At 32.8% G+C, this 20,326-nt stretch overlaps 2 protein-coding genes across 2 annotated transcripts in view; one reads left to right on the top strand and one right to left on the bottom strand.

Moving 5' to 3' along the window:
• The window catches only part of LOC117108920 (double-stranded RNA-specific adenosine deaminase-like), a 45,789-nt gene extending 39,436 nt beyond the window's left edge, over positions 1–6,353 (top strand). The window contains exons 8-9 of the mRNA XM_033251103.1: positions 19–253; positions 662–6,353. Of these exons, the coding sequence (XP_033106994.1) occupies positions 19–253; positions 662–911 (485 nt within the window). The 3' untranslated portion in view covers positions 912–6,353. The remainder of the gene's footprint in view (positions 1–18; positions 254–661) is intronic.
• A 5,519-nt stretch (positions 6,354–11,872) lies between these two features.
• Positions 11,873–20,326, bottom strand: part of LOC117108975 (vacuolar protein sorting-associated protein 18 homolog) — a 22,091-nt gene continuing 13,637 nt past the window's right edge. The window contains exons 23-25 of the mRNA XM_033251181.1: positions 18,310–18,427; positions 15,650–15,876; positions 11,873–12,379 (exon numbers count right to left, since the gene is read on the bottom strand). Of these exons, the coding sequence (XP_033107072.1) occupies positions 12,316–12,379; positions 15,650–15,876; positions 18,310–18,427 (409 nt within the window). The 3' untranslated portion in view covers positions 11,873–12,315. The remainder of the gene's footprint in view (positions 12,380–15,649; positions 15,877–18,309; positions 18,428–20,326) is intronic.

Here is a 20,326-nt window from a genome sequence, read left to right as displayed (position 1 = left end):
ATCATAATTTTTTACCAGGTACACTCTACCATCATGGGCATTTGTCAAGGGCAGTTTGTTGCCGCTTACAACATGTTCACGAAACAAAGAACTTGACGACATCTTTGCCACCTAACTACCAGGTCAGCCATCCACTCCTTGGCCATGTGACTAAGATTGAAACTCAAAGAACCACCGAGAAAACAAAACAATACAGTATTAACTGGTTCGCCGGATGTCAAAAAGCTGAGGTCACGGATGGTACAAAGGGAAGGTCAGTCAGTCATATTAGTACTTTTAAAGTGTCATCCTGAATCGTAGGCTACCAGGATGCCTTGAGACACAAGTAGTTTACTGTGCGTTACTGTACCACTTCCCTGGCTTCTGCTCACTGTAGCCACTGAACCTCAAACCAAATGTGAAATCATGGGAACACTCCCAATCTTCACACCTTGGACCGGAGGTTGTCAGTTGATAATTTCTTAATGCGTTATAATAATTATGACACATATAAGTAATACACAAAAGTAATTTGTTCAAAATACCAATTGAAGACAATGCCATTCTGGTGCGCCACACTTGTAATGAAGACTTATGAGAGCATCAATTTACTTTCTTACTTTCTTCATCAAAAAATAGTTTAGGTCTGAATTTCATTATTCTATTTTTTCTTCTCTTTCAGATGTACTGATGAAAAGGTGCGATCGGTGCTATGTAAGGCAGAACTCTTCAATGAGTTTCGCAAAACATGTGCCTGTTTTAATCGAAACGACCTTTTAGAAACACAATGGTATTTAGAAGCTAAACATTTGGCAACAGATTTTCAAATCGCTAAACAACATCTAAATGAATGCTTCGTTGAAGGTGGCTACGGACATTGGCTAGAGAAACCATTTGACGAAAAGCATTTTAAGTTCCAGTTTAGCTCTTAAGTTTACGCCCCCTTTTGTAAACTTATATTGCTAAATTTTCTTTGAAAGTAGTTTAATTTTATATGATTTTTAAGATTCAACATCGCAGTTCCCTTGAAAAATGTTATGTTATGAAGAAAGATACAGATGAAGAGGTACGTCAGCTGTAAACCTCAAACATGAAGAACAGAAAAGAATAAAAGGAAGAAGAACAAGAAAGGTATATTGCTAATACCAGATTTTCCAAGATGTTACCTCTCCATATAGCCACCTATACAGTAGACTACATTAGTCTCAAAATCAAAGTTCTAAGAATGATAAAAATAGAGAAAAAACCAAGTTGGCAGACAATGATTTGTGATGTAGAAGACAAGTCTATGTGAGCTAGGATGAGGATTCAAGCCTTGTAATCTGCTTTCAAGTTTTCAGTGCGAGAGTGGTTTGCTGGTCTAGGGTTACTTGCCAAAGGCTCCTTCCGCTCAGACTCAAGCCTGTTTGCTAACTTTACAGTACAGGACTAAATAGAGTGATGGTATGTACCATAATTGTTTCACTGTATCGGGTTGAATTTACCAGAACAGGTTGAAATGTTATGAATTTAAGATCCAACTTTCACTTAAATATACAATATTATCCTAAACAGAAAGGTATACAGTAAACTTTTGAACATGTTAATGAATTGCTGAATGTTTTAACCAAGCCTTAAGTGAATGAGTTTTATTCTAAGCCATCTTTAAAAAAATGAATCCCAGTATTTCCGTGGGATGAGTGCAATGCATCGATCCTCTGGTTTCTCAGAGGTAATAACAGTAAGTTGGCCAAATGCAACTAGCCTTTGTGCGGAATACATGCAGCAAAGAAAGGCACGTGAATAGCATACAGCCTTGGCCAATAATACCAGCCCATTGGTTTGTTACCAAGAGGTGTGTGGTGTGTATATACTGTATAATATTGCTTCAATATCATGCACAACTAGATAAGATCTGATCATTTGTAATTTAAAAGAGTGAACATATACTGTATCATGCCAAGATAGACATCATGATTAGTGTTGCTGTTTCGATTCTGCTGCACTGACACAAAATGCTAAGATGATGAAGAGGCATTCCTGCCCGGCTACCATCCACTTTTGAAGTTGAGGATCACTTGTTCTGCTGCCATTTGGTAGTGAAGAGGAAGAACTACTACTGTTCTATTGTTTTGTGTTGCAGAGGCATGCCTGCTGCCATCCTCTTTGTGATGTCGGTGTGATGTGTCTGTTTATCCTCCTCTACCATGTAGGATATGCATACTTGTTGAAATTCTAAATGATTTTGGAATGTTATTCCTTTTAGCATCCACTTGTTTATGTTATGTATCTGTAATTATGTCTTTTTAATGGTGATTTGAACTGGTGCATTTTATTGTCAAGGGATCATTTGAGATTCACATAATACTGGAGAGGCAATGCTGTTACTGATGGATGTGGTTGGAAACCATTATTCCCATTTCTCTATGTGTAATAATGTAGATTTGTTCCTTCTGTTGTAGTCTAAGGTGCCGGAGAAGACTACTGCATACCATCCTCTTATGTGATGTTGAATGGCATACTCTCTGCCATCATCTTGTGTAATGCCAGAGTGGCATACCAGCTGCCATCTTCTTGCCTGATGTCAGGGCAGCATATCTGCAGTCATTGTCTTGTCTCATGTCAATGTAGCATGTTTGCTGCCATCCTCTTGTGTGATGTTGTGTGGCATACTACCTTTCATCCTCTTGTGTAATGTTGGAGTGGCATACCTGCTTTTGTCCTCATGTGTGATGTTAATGATACACTGATCGTCTTGTATGCTGTGCAAGCTATAGATAGTATTTTCCTCTTCTCTGATGGCAGTGAGGTTGATTGTACCTAATGCTTTCTCCATGTGAGGTATAGTGTGTGTTGATATGGTGCGAATGAACGAGATACCACCAATTAAGAGTGATAAATGATAGATGATGAGCTGCAAGTTAAAAATGTTTATGTTTAAACATATATTTCAATTGTCACAAGTGCTTTTTATTTAAATTGCCTTAAATCTTTGTTGTCATTAAGCATTATTTATGCCATATTTATTATTTATATATCTAATTATGTTATAAATATTTTGTTATATAAGTTTACAAAATTAAGTAAACTGGACAAAGAAATGCAATCAACGGATATACATAAGTCTTATAGACTTATTGAAAATAATAATAATTACTATTATAGGACTGTTTTCAAATATTGTGCAAATCTCAGCCCTGAATCTGATAATTCTAGAATTACCCAACTCAATAAATTACAGTATCTTTGCTCATGATAATCACATATTGATGGACCATAATAGTAAAAATTTCCACAAGTACTTCAGGAGTGAAAATATAACTGTATTATCAAAATTCAACATAGTGTTAATAAGGATCTTGTGCCCCACATAAGTATATATTTCACCTTGTAACCCCCTTTAAGCAAATTTCCACCCATAAGCATATATGTATATTAGAATAATATTTAAGCTGGTCTTAAATTAGTACATACACCGTTGTTTAACCAGAATTCCTTGTAAATATCCAAACGTTTATTACATTTTAAAGAATTTTTAACTTGCCAAAAAACACAATTGTATTTTTTTTATTGCCAAATTGAAAAAAAATACACCCCCCCCCTCCCAAAAAATAATCAAATCATATTTAAAGCATGCACTTCTATTTTAGACATATGTACTGTAATATTATGTAAAGAGTTTTACAACCAATAAGCCGTTCTCTCTGGTTTTATTGAGAATTTTAGAGTGAATCATGTTCAAAAGCATATATAAAAAAGTCTATGTAGTTTCAAATGAAAATTCTCTTGATTGCTATATTTAATGGTGTCTGCTATTTGTTGGTAAAAAGTTAGAAAGAAAGAGAAAATGGTGTAAAATTAATTGTATGTGTAAAAAAGCAATTCTAATCAGTACTTTGCCAATTTGAAATGTTGATTATAAATGATTTTAAAATGTTATGTGAACTATCGTTCTAGTCAACTAGCAATAATAATGTGTAAATTCCCCATTAGGTGTTGAAAAAAGACTCCTTGAACTAATAAAGCTCCTTTGAACCATACTCTTATATATGATATGGTACTTTTGAATTATTTGATGTGATAGATCCAAGACTGAAGACTAAATAGGATTGCCAGGTTATATGAATATTTCGCTAAAATTATAATAACTATCCATATATAGGATATTTATCTACATTGCATTCCGGTATTCCATCATGACTTCATTAAAAATAAGTCAACAAAATTTAAATTGAATTTTGCCAGGTAATTTTACTGTACTTAAAAGTATGATAATGGAACATACAATAAAAAAAAATTAAATGTGTAACTCCTTCATTTATAATATTCTATTTTCACACAAACTTGAAAGCACAATTCTGATCTATTTCAAACATTATTGAAGCAAAACCATAACATAATTTAACTTAAATGTAATTTTCCTCAATCGTAATTTTCTCTTTTAATCTTTCAATTCTGGCAATATCATGCAACCATTTTAATGTCTTCAGCGACCTTTGACATACTCCAGTGCATGACTGAGCATGATTGCATAATACGTAAGCTGTGTACGTTGTATCACGTTAGCGTTTGCTGTCTATGTCTATCTATTTATCTCTGTATTCTGATATTGATGTTGCTTATATGAACTTCGGTGCTCTTGTTAATGAATATACCTTTGACCATATATATCATAAAAAAAACTATATATATGCTGTTAGTAACATTCATTAGAATGTTAATCTAAAAATATCTCATATATTAAGAGTTCTGTAAAGCTACTATATAGTCTATAAAAATTGTAGATTACGATGTCTTTATAAATATTGAATACCTTACATGTATTGTTTTACCCTTTGATTAGTTCCTTACTATTGCAATGAAAATTTCTTAACTACAGAGTGCTAAAGTTGTAGTGGAGTACAAATCTGTCAGATACTGTCCTGCTAGTATTTCATACCAATTTGAAACTTAATAATGATAAGAAAATTAAGTAGTTAAGTAGTTTGATAAGTCATATTTCTGAAATGTGGTCCAGAAAATTAGCCTGCTTTTGCATGCTAAATATTGTGTAATCAGTGTGTGTTGTATATATGGTGTTTGTATTTGTATGCCATCGCTCAGTCAAAACATTAATAATTGTTAATTATGATATCTATAAAACATATAGAAATAATACTATAGATGTGTGGATATTCAGAAAAAAAAAAAATCAAAATAATGTTTGTGGATGCTTTTGTATGTTTGAAGTTGTATGCATAGTGAACGTAATGTTGTAATGCTACAATTTTTTTTTTCCAAGTTAAAGTATAGTGTTTTGTATTTTCAATACTAAATATCTATCTTGCCTTCCTTTGTAAACCAGTATTATATGTAATTCAGTATGTCAGATCAGGAGGAATAGACGTCGAGGCGGATTGACGGAATTTGTGTCGGCATCTGATTGGATTTTGAGAGTTGATGGTTGATATGTTGTGGGAAACGATTGCAATACTATAAAGAGTAAGAAGAAAAATATACCCTGATATCAGGGTTTGTTGTAATAAATTTTTTCTTTGAAACCATTCCATCTTTTTTATAAGTACGCGTAGGTATATATTATAAAATAAATTGTATGTATGAGCGTGTAATAAGTGTTAGCTAGAAAGTTTTGTTTGCATTTTTATCTCATTTTGTTGAGATGAACAATTAAAGGTACAATATAAAAAAATGTCAAAAAACTTTTATGTTTATTGTTTTAATCTTTTAAAGAAGTTGAATTTTAATTGTCAGAAGAATACTTGATACTTGATATATAAAACTTGTATATCCTTTTAAAAAAATTTATTTCGACCTGTTTTTTGTGAAGTGATCGTCCCATGTTTGGTGTGGTTCATTCGAGTACATCAATAACTGACAATGTTCCTTGTGTGTCCTACTTTTCTTGTTCTCCATTTTGTCTCTTCTCACTACTGCTTCGATTTCAAACAAATTATGTAGTGTTCATCGTGAAACATAAATAACTCTGTCATGTAATAGTTGTCTTAATGAGACCTAGTAAATACAAGCAATATATATTACATTCATTTTTCTTTCCTCACCATACAAGGGTTTTACAGAATTCCCTTGTTTGGTATTCCTGTTGAATAAATATTATGTTTAAATTCAAACAGTTGCAGTATTATTAGCAGATTTTCTGCCACTTTATTAAGTATACAACAGGAATTCTTGATTAATAGCCAGGTATGCATATAAATAAGCTTAATATTGAATATTCATGTTTCACTGTATTCATATTTATTGCCAGCTATGCTTATTATTTAGCTATATTTTGAATATTCATGATATCACTATAATCACTTTGCATATTAATGAGTTCTATATATTAACATTCATACATATGATGAATTGGCTAAGATTATTCAAATAATATATACATAATGACTGTCTCTTATACACATCTAGATGTGTATAAGAGACAGTCTAATTCTGTGACAGAGTACAGCATGATCGAACCATACACTTCTTGTCCTTCACTGTAAATGTCCAATTTGACCAATCCCTCACATCTTACTATATTTACCTGATGCTACTGCATGTTAGCAATAGAATAACAGTATTATTATTATTATGTCTCGTGTTATTTAAATTTTAACCCTTTTTCAAAATTCTAAGCAAATAAAAAAAAAACATATTTATTATTATTGTTGTGTTTTAATGTATTATTTAAAAACTGAATGCATCTTTTAGTGGAAAAGTTTTATTGCTCAAAGTTCAAATTCTTTTTATAGTTGATATTTTATGAGATAACTTTTAAATAAATCGATAAACTAGCGATTTAAAATTATTAATTTTACCTCAGCATTCCATGTTGACATTACTTTGCAAAAAATATGGTGCAGGGAGGGGTTGGGTTGAAGTTGCCAGGGTTTGAAAGATACAGGGGTTAAGGATTTATAATACATATTTGTATGAATGTCATATTGTAGCAGTAACATACAAATCTGTTTTGGTATGCCACAAATTGTGTCAGAAGATATTTGGTACAAACTGTAATGTAGCATGTGTATATTGGAAAGTGACACCTTAGGTTATATTGGTATGTAGCATACAAATGTTTGAGTATGCTACAGATTGTGTTGGTAGCTAATTGTAGCTGTATGCCACATATTGTAGTGTTACAAATTTCTTTCAGTATGTCTGTCTGAACAGATTGTGTTGGAAGCTTGTGTAGCTAAATACTGTACTACAAATTCTAGTGATGTAGCATACAAATAAGTTATTATGCCACAAATTGTATCAAGTGCCACAGATTGTGGCAGCAAAATCTATTAATATATCCTCCGATATGTTCTTCTTGCAATTATGATTCATGTGTAATAAAAATTCTGTGTCAGCTTCATTTGTGGTTCTTGTTCATTCTTTAAAATTTTGTACTATGCGTACCAGTTAAAATATGTGGCAGCCTTGCACTTAATATTTACACTACAATAAAAGTTACACCCCGATTATGACTTCTTTGCTATAAAATTTAATGAATATTCACACTGAATGACTGAATTTGATAGTGAATAAATTGAATTATGATTTATGTACTGTAGAATTACAGTGTATGATTATTATTATTACTTGACATACTACTGTACTTGTGGCTAAAGAAGTCAGGGTGATGGAGTGAGCTTTGATATGACTACATGAACCGTAAGAACATTATTATAAAGCGTCATTTCAAATAAACAGTTGAAGCAAAAAGGTCAATGAAATTCACCCAGGATTTGTGAAGCATCTTATTGCATTAAACAGTGGTAAGATATTAATAGTGGTTATCAGCAATTTAAAAAAAAATGTTAACAAAATAATGAGGGTGAGAAGAAATATTATTATTAACCACCATTAACAGATATGCTTCTATAATTTAGTTTATAATTTTGCTATACTGTATTTACTTTATTCTCATCCAAAAGTAGATCAATATTAGCAAAGACAAAGGGTAATTACTGAAGTAAAACCATATAGAAGCAGTTGGCGACCTCAGCTTGGACTCCCAACCTCAAGGTCGGGGGTTCGAAACTCTCGCTGTGCAAATGGCTTGTGTCCTTGGGCAAGGCACTTTATCTACGGTTGCCTCTCTCCACCTAGGAGTACAAGTGGGTACCTGGTAGGTTCCAACACAACTGCGCTGATTACAAGCTGCAATATTATGGAATAATAATATAATTTAATTTAATAATTTAATTTGGTGTCGAGTATGTGTTTGATCCAATGACGGGGTAGTAATGTGAAGCGCTAAGAGGCTTTGTGCATGAAGCGCTATATAAGAATGACATATTATTGTTCGCACATAAATATGCAGTACGTTTTAAGATATTAAGATTTTGCGCACACATGAGTCAATTGATCAATTAACAGCGACATAAAAAAGAAAAAGAATTTGGAAGTTGAAGTACAACTAATGTAATGTGTTACATTGAAAAGAATTAAAAAATAATTAAATTCAATACTGGAATGGCTTACTTTGCATGTTTAACTTAGTTTTTTACTGAAAATTAGATTGACAAAATCCTTTCCAATTAGAACACATAAATACTATCATTCCTATAATCTTTAAATAGGCCCTTAAATTCCCTGGTAATCAATAAGGATATTTGTGGTAAAAAATCTATAAATCATTTTAATCTGTGTCTCGTTCGAAAGTGAACTTATTTAAACGAGCAAATAAATTTATATCTGACTTTTTGAGTTTTTTCCGGATTTTATGGCAGACAGTTTATCTTATAGGTTATTAGTATTTCGTATAATGCCATTACGAGTATTCCACAGTGTATATGTTCCTTGGTATGATAGACTTTTAAAGGTCTCTGGATAGGAGAATGATGGTGAAGATCATTTCTAAATTCACACTTGAAAAAGCCAAGTTATGCACAATGGATCAATATTAATGGCTATACAGGGTAAATAAATGATGTGTTGATATTATAAACAAATGTTAATACTACAAAATAATAATATTACCACAAATAATGCATTTATATAATATATTTTAATAACCCTTGTGATATATTGTATCTCAGATATTTTGAGTTGCAAATTTCTAATTACAAAATAAATGACTTCAAATTAATCTGCAGTTTACTAAGAAAGGAGAATGATAGGAATAATATAATGCATTTATATAATATATATTAATAATCCTTGTGATATATTGTATCTCAGATATTTTTGAGTTGCAAATTTCTAATTACAAAATAAATGACTTCAAATTAATCTGCAGTTTACTAAGAAAAATGGTTTACTGTTAAAGAGCCTAGCTTAAAATTCTACAGTTGTGAGTTCAATTCTTACATACAAAGCATAGTGTCTGTTTAACATAAGTAAAAACAACTCCAATGATGAGGCACTGATGAACATAAATTGTCATTACCATTCTGTAATTGCAAAGTTCAATCACTGTTGAATGTGAATGAAGGATGTAACTTCACATTTCATTAGGTGCACCATCCAATTAAATTCAAGCTAAGACAGAAAAATTTGGGTAGGGGCTAGCGACGTGTGAATCACTGAGCAGAGGGGGTGGTTGTGATTATTTATTAGAAATGCTTGACTATAGACAATTGAATTTAGAGCCAGATTCTGGAAGAAAAACACATTTTAGACACTGTACAACTGATTTTTCTATTAAGATCAAAAGGGTTTTTGATGAACGAACTCGTGAACATTTCATGAGATACAGATTTTTAAAATAAAAACTGGGGTAAAAAGGGGCATAACCACCCTTTTTCCACTTCTCCCCCAGTTTTTGATTTTTAAATATTGGCTTTAATTTGAAAATCTGGTTGTTTGGAGTACCATATTCCCCCTTTCTCCTCTCCTTTCTTTTGTCTAATAAAATGATCAATAAAATCAAACAATTACAGACGTATTACTAGAAAACCCTTTTAAATTGATTACCAGCCAACAAGGGTCTATGCAAAGACCAGCAGAACGGCATCACATATGTGCCTGTTTTGGCGATGACTACTTATTTTTTTATAATTTTTAATTGAGTGCAAATTATATAAATGAGGCTTGCCATGCCAAAACCACCATCAACAACCAAAACTAGAAAATGGACTACTTAAATATATTGATATTCTCCACATTCTAAGCTTAAAATGATGTGTCATTACTGGAGTTGACTTACTATTGCCAAAGTTATGAGTAAAAGTATTATGGCTTTTATGTACTAAAGTATACAATACTGCAATATTCTTATGCTAATTACTCGCATTTAGCGACAGTACACTGGTTTTAGGACGGCACTGCCTCAAATGTGAAATATAATCAATTTTATATATTGAATTATATTCTTCAAGTTTGTTAGCTTAAGACAGGATACCTTTATATTTATTCCCTTTTTATTTATATGTAAAAGCTATGTCATTTATATATAGTAAATGACATAGCCCTACACTATGTTCATTACATATCTTATAGCATCATACGTCAATTCAAACACTGCATCATCATTTTTAATAATCTTCGCTGCTGCTGTGTTGTCAGGTTTAGGCATGGGACTATCCTTGACATTTCAAAGCAGATATGGTGAGGTTCTTTTTCAGCCCCTTGAGCTAGGAAAGTACTGAGCTGCGAACAGCCATTGGCAATTAGGGTCGTTTAGCTCAGATGGCAGTGTTGAAATAGTAGTTCAAAGGTCAAAGGTTCAATTCAACTTATACCTCTTTGTTCCACTTGCGTCATAACATTAATTTTACATAGCGAACATTCAGCTGTAATTACACCTTTCACCAATGGTCAATCTATCGAATGGCTACTACAGAGTGACGCAATACATTTAAGTGGTTGCGATTAATCAATAGCACATCAGACTATTACTGTTTCACGGCTAAATCTAGCATGTGCTAATGAACTACTCCGCAAAGCCCACCCTTTGGATATTGCTACGGTTCCACAAAACAACAGCGTATAGTGTTCTTACACGCATGCGCTTGTGGGACATGTGTGTATTTTAGCACTGTTCTGATTAGAGTGTCACTCAAGCTTAATTGACCAATCAGAAGCTTGATTGACACTCTAGACAGATCCATTTATAATTATACAATATACATATATTTTAATTATGGTAATAAACATTAAATTTTAAATTGCCCCTGTTATGCTTTGACTGAAACATCAGCTGGAGTCAACTGTTGCTCAGACTTAAGTTGGTTAAATTTATACAACATAAAACTATCCTCCAACAATAAAAACTTCCATAAATCGGGGAACCCTGCCTAAGAGGGTAGGGAAACCCCTTAAAAAACTTCTATAACTTGGTGCCCCAGGCCTAGGAGGTAGGGAAACTCCTTTAATACTTGCACACTGTACCAATACAGCTTGCCATATCAAGTAATTTGAATAAAAGCATTCTATCATTCAGATCAGTGACAGATGAGAACATCATCGCAGCTTTTAAATTTCCAAGACAGAAAAACAGAATCTTGCAATATACAAATTGGACAACTTTTTTAATGTTTTAAAGAATGAGAAATAGTTTAATGAGAATATGGGAAATGAAAACTTGATCGAACCAACATGTCGGCACCAGTCTAGGAATTTGTTAACTATTACTGACTGACAATCACTTAATTAAAAAGGCTGTCACAAGTGTTTGTGTCACAAGCCCGCACATTCATGCTATTTCTGTAGATGGTGCAAATACAAACATACTGACTGTAGTAGCAACAAATTACACTAGATACACCTAATAGCAGAAGCTGTCCAACTACTAAATATGCAATGAAGCATATTGGTACTTTAATGTGCTTCTTAATTGGTGCTTTATCAATCACTTATTATTAGCAATAATAATAACAAATATTTATATTGTGTCAACTGTACACAAAAGATAAAAGGTGTATAGTATACATAACAACAGAGACTTATCATTATAATTATATATTATAATTATAATGATTAAGTAGTACTATCATTATCACTATCATTATGATGAGGATAATAAGTATAATTATACTCATTATTATCATAAATATCTTCATCAACTGATGATACAAAGAATAACAATCACATTATTATTATTGTCATAATCACAATAATAATATAAAAACATTTAAAATGCACCAGTTTTGACTAGACAAAAATAGAAAATAATAGAAAACTAGAGCAGTGATTTATAATCACCATCATCATGATTATTATTAATATAATCATATATCTTTTAGAATATACTTTAACTATGAAATAAATTCATGATAGTGACGCACTAACAAATACACCTTACAGCAATACAGTGTGTTGCAATTATTACAAGATAATTTGCATCCACTTGGCTTTAGAATGTACCCTGGGCAATCGCTGGACATGTCCACGTTGATTTGTTGTTTGTCCGTGATCGCAATCCTCTCATAGCCAACTGCTAACAGCACTCTCATATTCGTCTGCTTCAATAAACGGTTTATCAATTGATCTGTCAAGAGAAAGAAGAAAACATCTTCATAAAAATAAAGTCAATTTAGCATTTTGATACAGTACATTCCCTTAGAAGTATGTTACTGTACATTATGGGTTATTCCCCTTCTACACCACATTCTGACTTATAACAAAAGGTTTTTGTTGTGGTTTAGCCTTTTTCATTGTCCTGTTCCTATTTTGATCTTTCAACTAGATATGAAAACTCAGTACCAAGTCCTACCATTAAAATTCTACAGTATGCAACTCCCTATTAATATATATGTATATATTATGCAATGATATATTTTGTTGTCATATTACAAAAACCTCATACAATTAAGACTTGTTGGAGATGGTTACAAACAAAATCACTTTATACAATCATAGATTTACTATAATCAAAGTCATCATCCTTATTTTATGATCATATTGACAAGTTGATTGGCTGAGCGGTTAAGGCAGGGGTGCCGCAACCTACAGCCATAATATTGGTGCTGGTTCGAGCAGCAGGCTCGTCTACGGTTCTGGTGGTAGAACATGTCTTCTCGGATAAGGAGTATAAAACATAGGCCCAGTGTACACAATAGCTTGTGCGCTACACAGAACTTAGTACATCATCTGAGACGAGTAGGGGGACATCCCAGTATCCTGGTACAGACAGCCCCTGTGGTGGACGACCAGAGTTTGCTGGTACCAGTTTCCCAGGTGGCATAGACACAAATGGACCCGTAGGGGTGATGAAAGTCACTGAACAATCTACTAGTCCACACATCAAGTGCTATGAGCATATTGTTTGATGGATACTGGTGCTATGCAAATACACTCACTGCTTTATTATCATTTATAGTACAAGTAATGCAATCATCAATATTTCTAAATTGAATATACAGTATATTACTTATATCAACTAGTTGGCTATAACAGCTCACCGCATTTTCACCAGCTTTACAAACTCAATAACACTACAATATTATAGGATGGGAATATATAGCAAGTTAAAAATACATGTCTGTGTTACTGAAATTGTAGGTGGGTGATTATTTACTCACTCTCTAAAATTTAGGTCATGAATACCGGATAATGTTTGAATTTTTGTTCAAGCCTAAATGCAAATTGTTTTTACTGCCTCATAATGAGACTTAATTTATAGAGTAGCAATTTGTAAAAAAACACCCAGGATATTTATATATTCCATTAATTCTCAAGTTGATCTGCTGTAAGATGAGAATGAATACTAATAATATAGGTTAACTACCTATCAATCATTCTATCAATTTATTCAAATTATTATAATACACAGTATTTAAGCACAGACATTCCATACATTTGGATCTTTCTGTAGATGCTGGAAGCTTGTCTCAGTTGATAGAAACAAGTAGCTTAAGCACACAGTAGATAAAAAAAATGGTGGAGGGAATGCATAATAATAAAATAACTTTGCAAACTTAAATCTTGAAAAAATAACTTTGAATTAAATTTGAAGGCAATTGATGTTTATATAGAAGAGAATTTTTGTATTAATCACCATGATCCATCACAAATGTCATATAACATTATTTAGGTATTAATGTAATGTGTTTAAGTCCTTTTAATTATCAATTTTATTTGGACATTTTAAGTGTTAAATGTTTACTAATCCTTCTTGAATGCTACTAAATTGAATTTTCCTGTTAACTGTTTTACATTGAATAACCTCAATTCTAAATGTAATTGGAACGCTAATGCATTGTATTTCTGGTGATTTTATACTTTTAATGATACTTTAGGATTTTGTTTTAGATCTAGTATTTTTTTGACACCTACTTTAGCAATCAAGAAGTTCATTTCAGTGGATTCTTTCTCAACACTGCTGAAATTTATTGTTTATCTGTCCACTTTGTTATATCTATATGGAGATAAAATGAATGAAAAAGCAACGCTGACCTAAATTCAACTGTCCGTGTGTTTCATTATTAGAAGAATGCCACGATTTTCATTACTTAGTCGGCATATAATCATTATAAAAACGTTGGAAATTTGGAATCTATTATTAATCATGTATGGAAGCTAATTTTGATGTAAAGTAAATAAAATTGAGTGATGTGTAGTCAGTAAGAGTTGTGTTAGTAGAGTGAGACTGCAAAGCAACATGGATGACATGGATTATATGCTTTATAATAATGTATATAAAAAAAAAAATAGTGAAGCTGGCATTGACCAGTAGCTATGCCGTTTGGAATACTTGACACTCGCCTGAGTGGGTGATTTGCCAATATCTGTAATGAATTTTATTTTTTTATTTGTGCCCTTATTCAGGCCCATATCTTAGGGGGGGGGAGGGTTATTGTTCAGGAGTACCCCCCTTTTCTAACGATCCCCCCTCTTTTCTGGCAAAACTCCCTCTTTAAATTTCCCAAGTAACTCTTCCAACCCAACTAATGCACTACAGATCCACCCAGACACAGACATTTCCAAACATATCTGCTTTTATAGCATTATTTAGACCCATAAAGCACAAAAATCCTATTGCTTTGGGGATTTCGCCGACCCCACCGGGGCTTCCACTGTGGACCTCACCCCCCCTTGGAAGAACCTGGCTACAGACCTGTTATTAATAATTTTTTTTAAATCATTCATTTTTTATCTATGCTGTTCATACCCCGCATGTGCCTGATAAAACCATGACCTGGGTTTCATGTTACATTCTTTTTATTGTTTTAATAAAGAATGACTTGATAACCAGCTACTAATATTTTTTCTCAGATAATAATAACATGACATGATATTCTACTGTATATGTAAAAAGATGTGGAGGTAGACAATAAATGTATTTTTACTTTGTAACTATCTTTGCACATTAGAAAAAATAAACAGAAAAAACAATAAAAGGCTCATTGGTCTCTAGTAATAGTTACATAAATACACCAAAGTAAAATGAACAGACGTAGATTATTGGGAAAATACAAAATTTCATAATTTCACCCAAATAAGAAATCTTAATTTCTGCTTCACAAAATAAATAAATACTGTATAAAGCTGTTTACCTAGCAACATTTTATTCTTTACAACCATTTCAGAAGGCCAAAGAATGACCTTACATACATACATTTACTTATTCTTGGACATAAAAATGTTACTTTCATTTTCTACCTAACATTTGCCAGAACCATATTGCTAAATGAGATAAGAAAATATGCATAAATTTATTTCTTTTCCATGCTCCCCTGAAAGATGTCAAAAATAAAGTTCACTAAAACAAGGTTTAAAATGTCGGTCTTCATGAAAAGAAATATATTAGATGATATACCTGATCATGATCTCTCCGCAATTGACACAGTCAGCCGCGATAATGTCATCCAGTTCATTACGCAGTTGATCATGTAGGTCTCGCCTTGTGACAACATCCGGCGTCGATGTTCCTGCTGATAGTGCGTTGCTGCTGGAAGATGTAGTTGGCTGTGTGCCAAAGGTGACAAGCTTTCTCTGTAGCTCTTGTCCTTTTAGTTTTTTACTCTCACTGAGATTTGGTAGTACCTGAACGAATGAATGAGGCAAATAGAGAAGCCAGGCTGAGTTGTGGATAAGATGGAGTAAAGTGCAGGAGAATAAAAGAATGAAACATTAAATATTAATTACAGAAGAAATATCATTGTTTATCAAATATAAGTATAGTGAAATCTTTAATTCCAGGGGCAGATCCAGAGATGCCAGATGGGGGAGGGGGGCCGAAAGTGGGCCGATCGAAACAACACTACTGTAGGGGGTCTGGGCTTACCTGCGCGAAGTTGTTGTTGTCTAGATGCCAGAAAATAACCTCTAAGTCGTTTTGGGTGATCGTATATTTCTTTTCCCTTCCTTTTTTTCTCCCCTTTTTTTAACTTTCCAAAAGAGGGGGGGGGGGAAGAGCCGGGGCTGGCTCAGCACCCCTTTAAGTCTGCCACTGAATTCGAGACAAAATTGGGGACATAAAAATTTGGGATCATCTCAAGGATTTGGTTTCCAATTAGATATGTAAGCTTATGGAAATATGTAACATTACTGGAGGGTGAGGGTTGCAGACAGTTTGATCGCAGTACCACCTAACATTTTTCAATCTTTTAACACCAAGGTTACCTTGAATTGGGGACCAAACCTCAAGATGACTCAAAATTTTCAGGTCCCATTGGTGATCTCAAATTAGATAGTGCATTTTTGATAAACAATGTTATTTCTTCTTTTCTGTATCTAAAACATAGTTCATGACTTTTGTATCAGTAGACATATTTTACTGAAATATGTGACACACTTTTTAGCATTAATCTTTTAAATGAGGGCGATATTCATACTGTATGCAGAAGACGTTGACCCCTGCTTTCTTCCATAGTGTCATTCGATCGTTCATTTTTGTTATACGATGCATGACTTGTAAGTGTAATGAATTGAATTTGAAATGAAAACATGATATAAATATGGTCCTGAATATATTTACAAGTCTTATACCTCTTACTAGTTACTTATGAATAATAATTAAAATAAATTCTGATTGGTTAATAAACAACCTTGATCAAATAAATTAACCAATCAATCAATCAGTTTAGCTAACTGCAAAAATCAATTAATCTATGTTTGATAAATTAACCATTTAATTATGAATAAAACATTTATCACTCAACGAGTTGGAAATGTAGTTAATTCAAATGAGACTATAATTAAATACATGGTTCGAAGAATAGCAGACGACTAATTATGCATAATGGTCAATCAATCAGCCAATCAAGCAACTGACATGCTTATAATGATGGAGCACATGTTATGTATGTCACGTCTAATATTCCATGTGCAGTATTCTCAACAAGTAATTGTGTTCATTCACATAAATTAGTTTATTGTATAGATCATATGTAATAAACAGTTTGTATTAAGTTGGTTGCCGATGACGTCTGCAGTTATCTGACTGATCTCACTTTAAATGTAGTGTCTAAAAAATTGAGTGGTGCTGTAGGTCAAGACGTTTGCCCATATACAGTACAGTATAGTCATGATGTGACTATACATGGTCATGATGTGACTATATATGGTCATGATGTGATGTCATCATGACCATATTTAGGCATGTCACATGTTTTTCTCAAATAAAATTTGATAGTCTGGACAGATCTTAAGGCTGATAAAGCAAAAAAAACCTCCATGTTGGTCCAGCTTGTCGTCGTCAAACCATGTGTCTTTCTAAGTCTGTTGGAAGTTGGACAATACCTCTACTTCATCAAGGTCTATTCACACTATCAAATCCAATGTGATAAATACATGTGATCTGCCTACAGTATATATGGATATGTGGCATCCTCACGCCCATATTTTTTTAGAATATGTATGGAATGGTTAATGAATTGCAATGATTTGCATTGCGAACCTTAGTCTATAAAGGCTCCAAGCAAAGGAAAAATTAGAGAGGAAAGGTTATGTCTGTTTGTGGCATATCTGAATGCCTTAGGCTTAGGAAACAAAAACTAGGTAGTTGGTTCCATAAAGAAGAGGTGCCAGGTATGAATGAGGATGAGTGGTAAACAGTACGATAAAGTTTAAACTGAAAAAAATATGAATTTTGAGGGCAGATTTGATATGCCTAGCAGGAGTATGATATGGGGGAAGAATGGCCTTCAGTTCATTTGAACATTTGCCTAAAAAATACCGATAGTACAGGGAAAGATCTGCAACACGGCGTCAATGAGCAAGGGAATGGAGAGATTGAGTGCGTTTTAGATCGTTGATTAACCTTATTGCTTTTGAATGAACCTTGTCCTAAATCGCAAGAGTTGACTTGGAAGCTCCACCAGAGAGCGATTCACAGATTCGTCACATAACACTTGGAAGTGCAGACAGAGAATTAGAATATTCATTATGGTTGTAACCAATACATTATAACAAGAGCACATGCCCTGAACCTCTAATATTAAACTGCACAAATTCTGTAGCATTTTTCTACTTTACCTCAGCAATAAGGCAATCACTATGGAACATGTGTTGGCATGGAAACAGATAGAAGGTTCTGCTGAGAAGGGGGAAGCCACACGTTGAGCACTTTTGCTGCGGGCCTACAATGCCGTACCTGCAAGAAACGTAAAGTACATTAAATAAATGGTTATGTTCTGATATAAATAAATGATATAAAATAAATTAATAATATATTTATAGTATTAATTACACGACTAATGATAAGTCATAGTATTCTTTCAGCAATAATTATTATACAGATCAATGATAGAAATTAATATCAGCAATAATCTACAGGAAAAAAACATGATTATAATAAAGATTTTTTTTTTAAATTTAATACAAAATTAATACACAATTAACAAAATGTTACTGACAATTCATAGTATTATAAATTAATATTATTATTATATTACTGTAATAATAAATATAGTAGCAGTAGTAGCAGCAGCAATAATAAAAACATAATAATAATCAGGCTCTAGAGGACAGTGTGTTGTGTTCATTAACCAGAATGCTCTATTTCCCATAGAACAAATTTGAATAACTCAATTTTAACTTGTTTTACATTTGATTAAATGTATACTCTCTGTAATAAAAATCTAATAGACTCTCAAAGATTCAAGTATAAATTAAATGTCCAATTATTTAAAAGGATCAAATATATGTTTCAATAAGCCTGGAATCAGTGGCGTAGAAAAATATTTTTCAATTGGGGGGATGATTGGCGTGTTAGCCAGTGTCGTAACAGGTGCGGGGGGGGGAAGAGAAGAAAAAGAGAAGAGAAAAATAAAGACAAGAATAAAAAGGAAGATATAATGACCAGACTCACAACACCCTGCAACCCCTTGTCCACTTCAAAAAACTGTCATAACTACTTTGATCTATGCTGCCCGATGGCGTAACCACTGGGGGGAAAAGGGGAAATATCTATCTTCGAAAAATCTTCACCACCCAATTATAAATGCCCTTTCACCATTCTTATCTTGTTTTACAATGTAATAATACAGAGTGTTTTAACTTACTGCTTAATCTGTACATATAAAAACCTGACTAAACAAAATATGAAGAAATTAGACTCCATCAGAAAGACTGTTAAGAAAATTATTAAAGATGACATTATACATTTAGATTATATTTATGAAAAATACACACTAGCTAAACTTAAGAAAATAATGAACGACACAACTCATCCACTACATAATGAATTTACTTTTAACAACTCAGGTTTCCGTCTAAATGTACCACCCACCACACGTTGCCGTTATAGAAACTCCTTTGTTCCCAACTCCATTCACCTTTATAATAACAATATTAATAGATAATTTGTAGTTTTAATTAGTAGTAGTAAGTTTAATGTGTTTAAGTTTAGTTTAAGTTTAATGTGTAATAGTGTTTAATTTTCTTTGTATGTTCATCTTGACTAGATATTGTTTGGTGCTAATTAGTTTCTATATTTTTGTAACTGTTTCTTTATTTATTATATGATATTAATACTTGTTACCTTGCCAGTGATTGCAATTTCTGAGTTTTTTCAGACAATAAAAGAATCTTGAATCTTAAAAACCTCAAATTTCGCGCGCATTTCTTGTTAACATGGCCAAATTTCCTCTAAAAATTGCATATTTTAGGGAGTTTTGATCAATTCCAACGAAATTAGAACTAAAAACACCGGGGGACAAGGGGGAAATATCCATCTTTGGAAAATCTTTCTCCACCCCTTGACAAATGCATCCTCTGAAAGTGCCTAAAATTCTCAAATTCTTTGCATGCATTTCTTGTTACAGTAGGCCAATTTCCTCTACAAATTGCACATTTTAGGGAGTTTTCATCAATTCCGACGAAATTAGAATTAAAAACACAAAAATATTTTGCACGCTTGGCGCGCATTTTTTAGGGCTTTTTCAGTTTTATACTTTTAAGTTATTTAAACACATAATAATCCCAAACTCAAGAAAGACAAATTTAAGATAGATCATTTTAACCTAAAAGAAGGGCCTCAATGTGTATAACG

The sequence above is a fragment of the Anneissia japonica genome, unplaced genomic scaffold, assembly GCF_011630105.1.
Source record: "Anneissia japonica isolate Jap-2015-1 unplaced genomic scaffold, ASM1163010v1 scaffold987_len1640505_cov201, whole genome shotgun sequence".
Classification (NCBI taxonomy): Eukaryota; Metazoa; Echinodermata; class Crinoidea; order Comatulida; family Comatulidae; genus Anneissia; species Anneissia japonica.
Note: the sequence above shows the minus strand (reverse complement) of the source record. Positions and strands in the feature narration are given on the sequence as shown.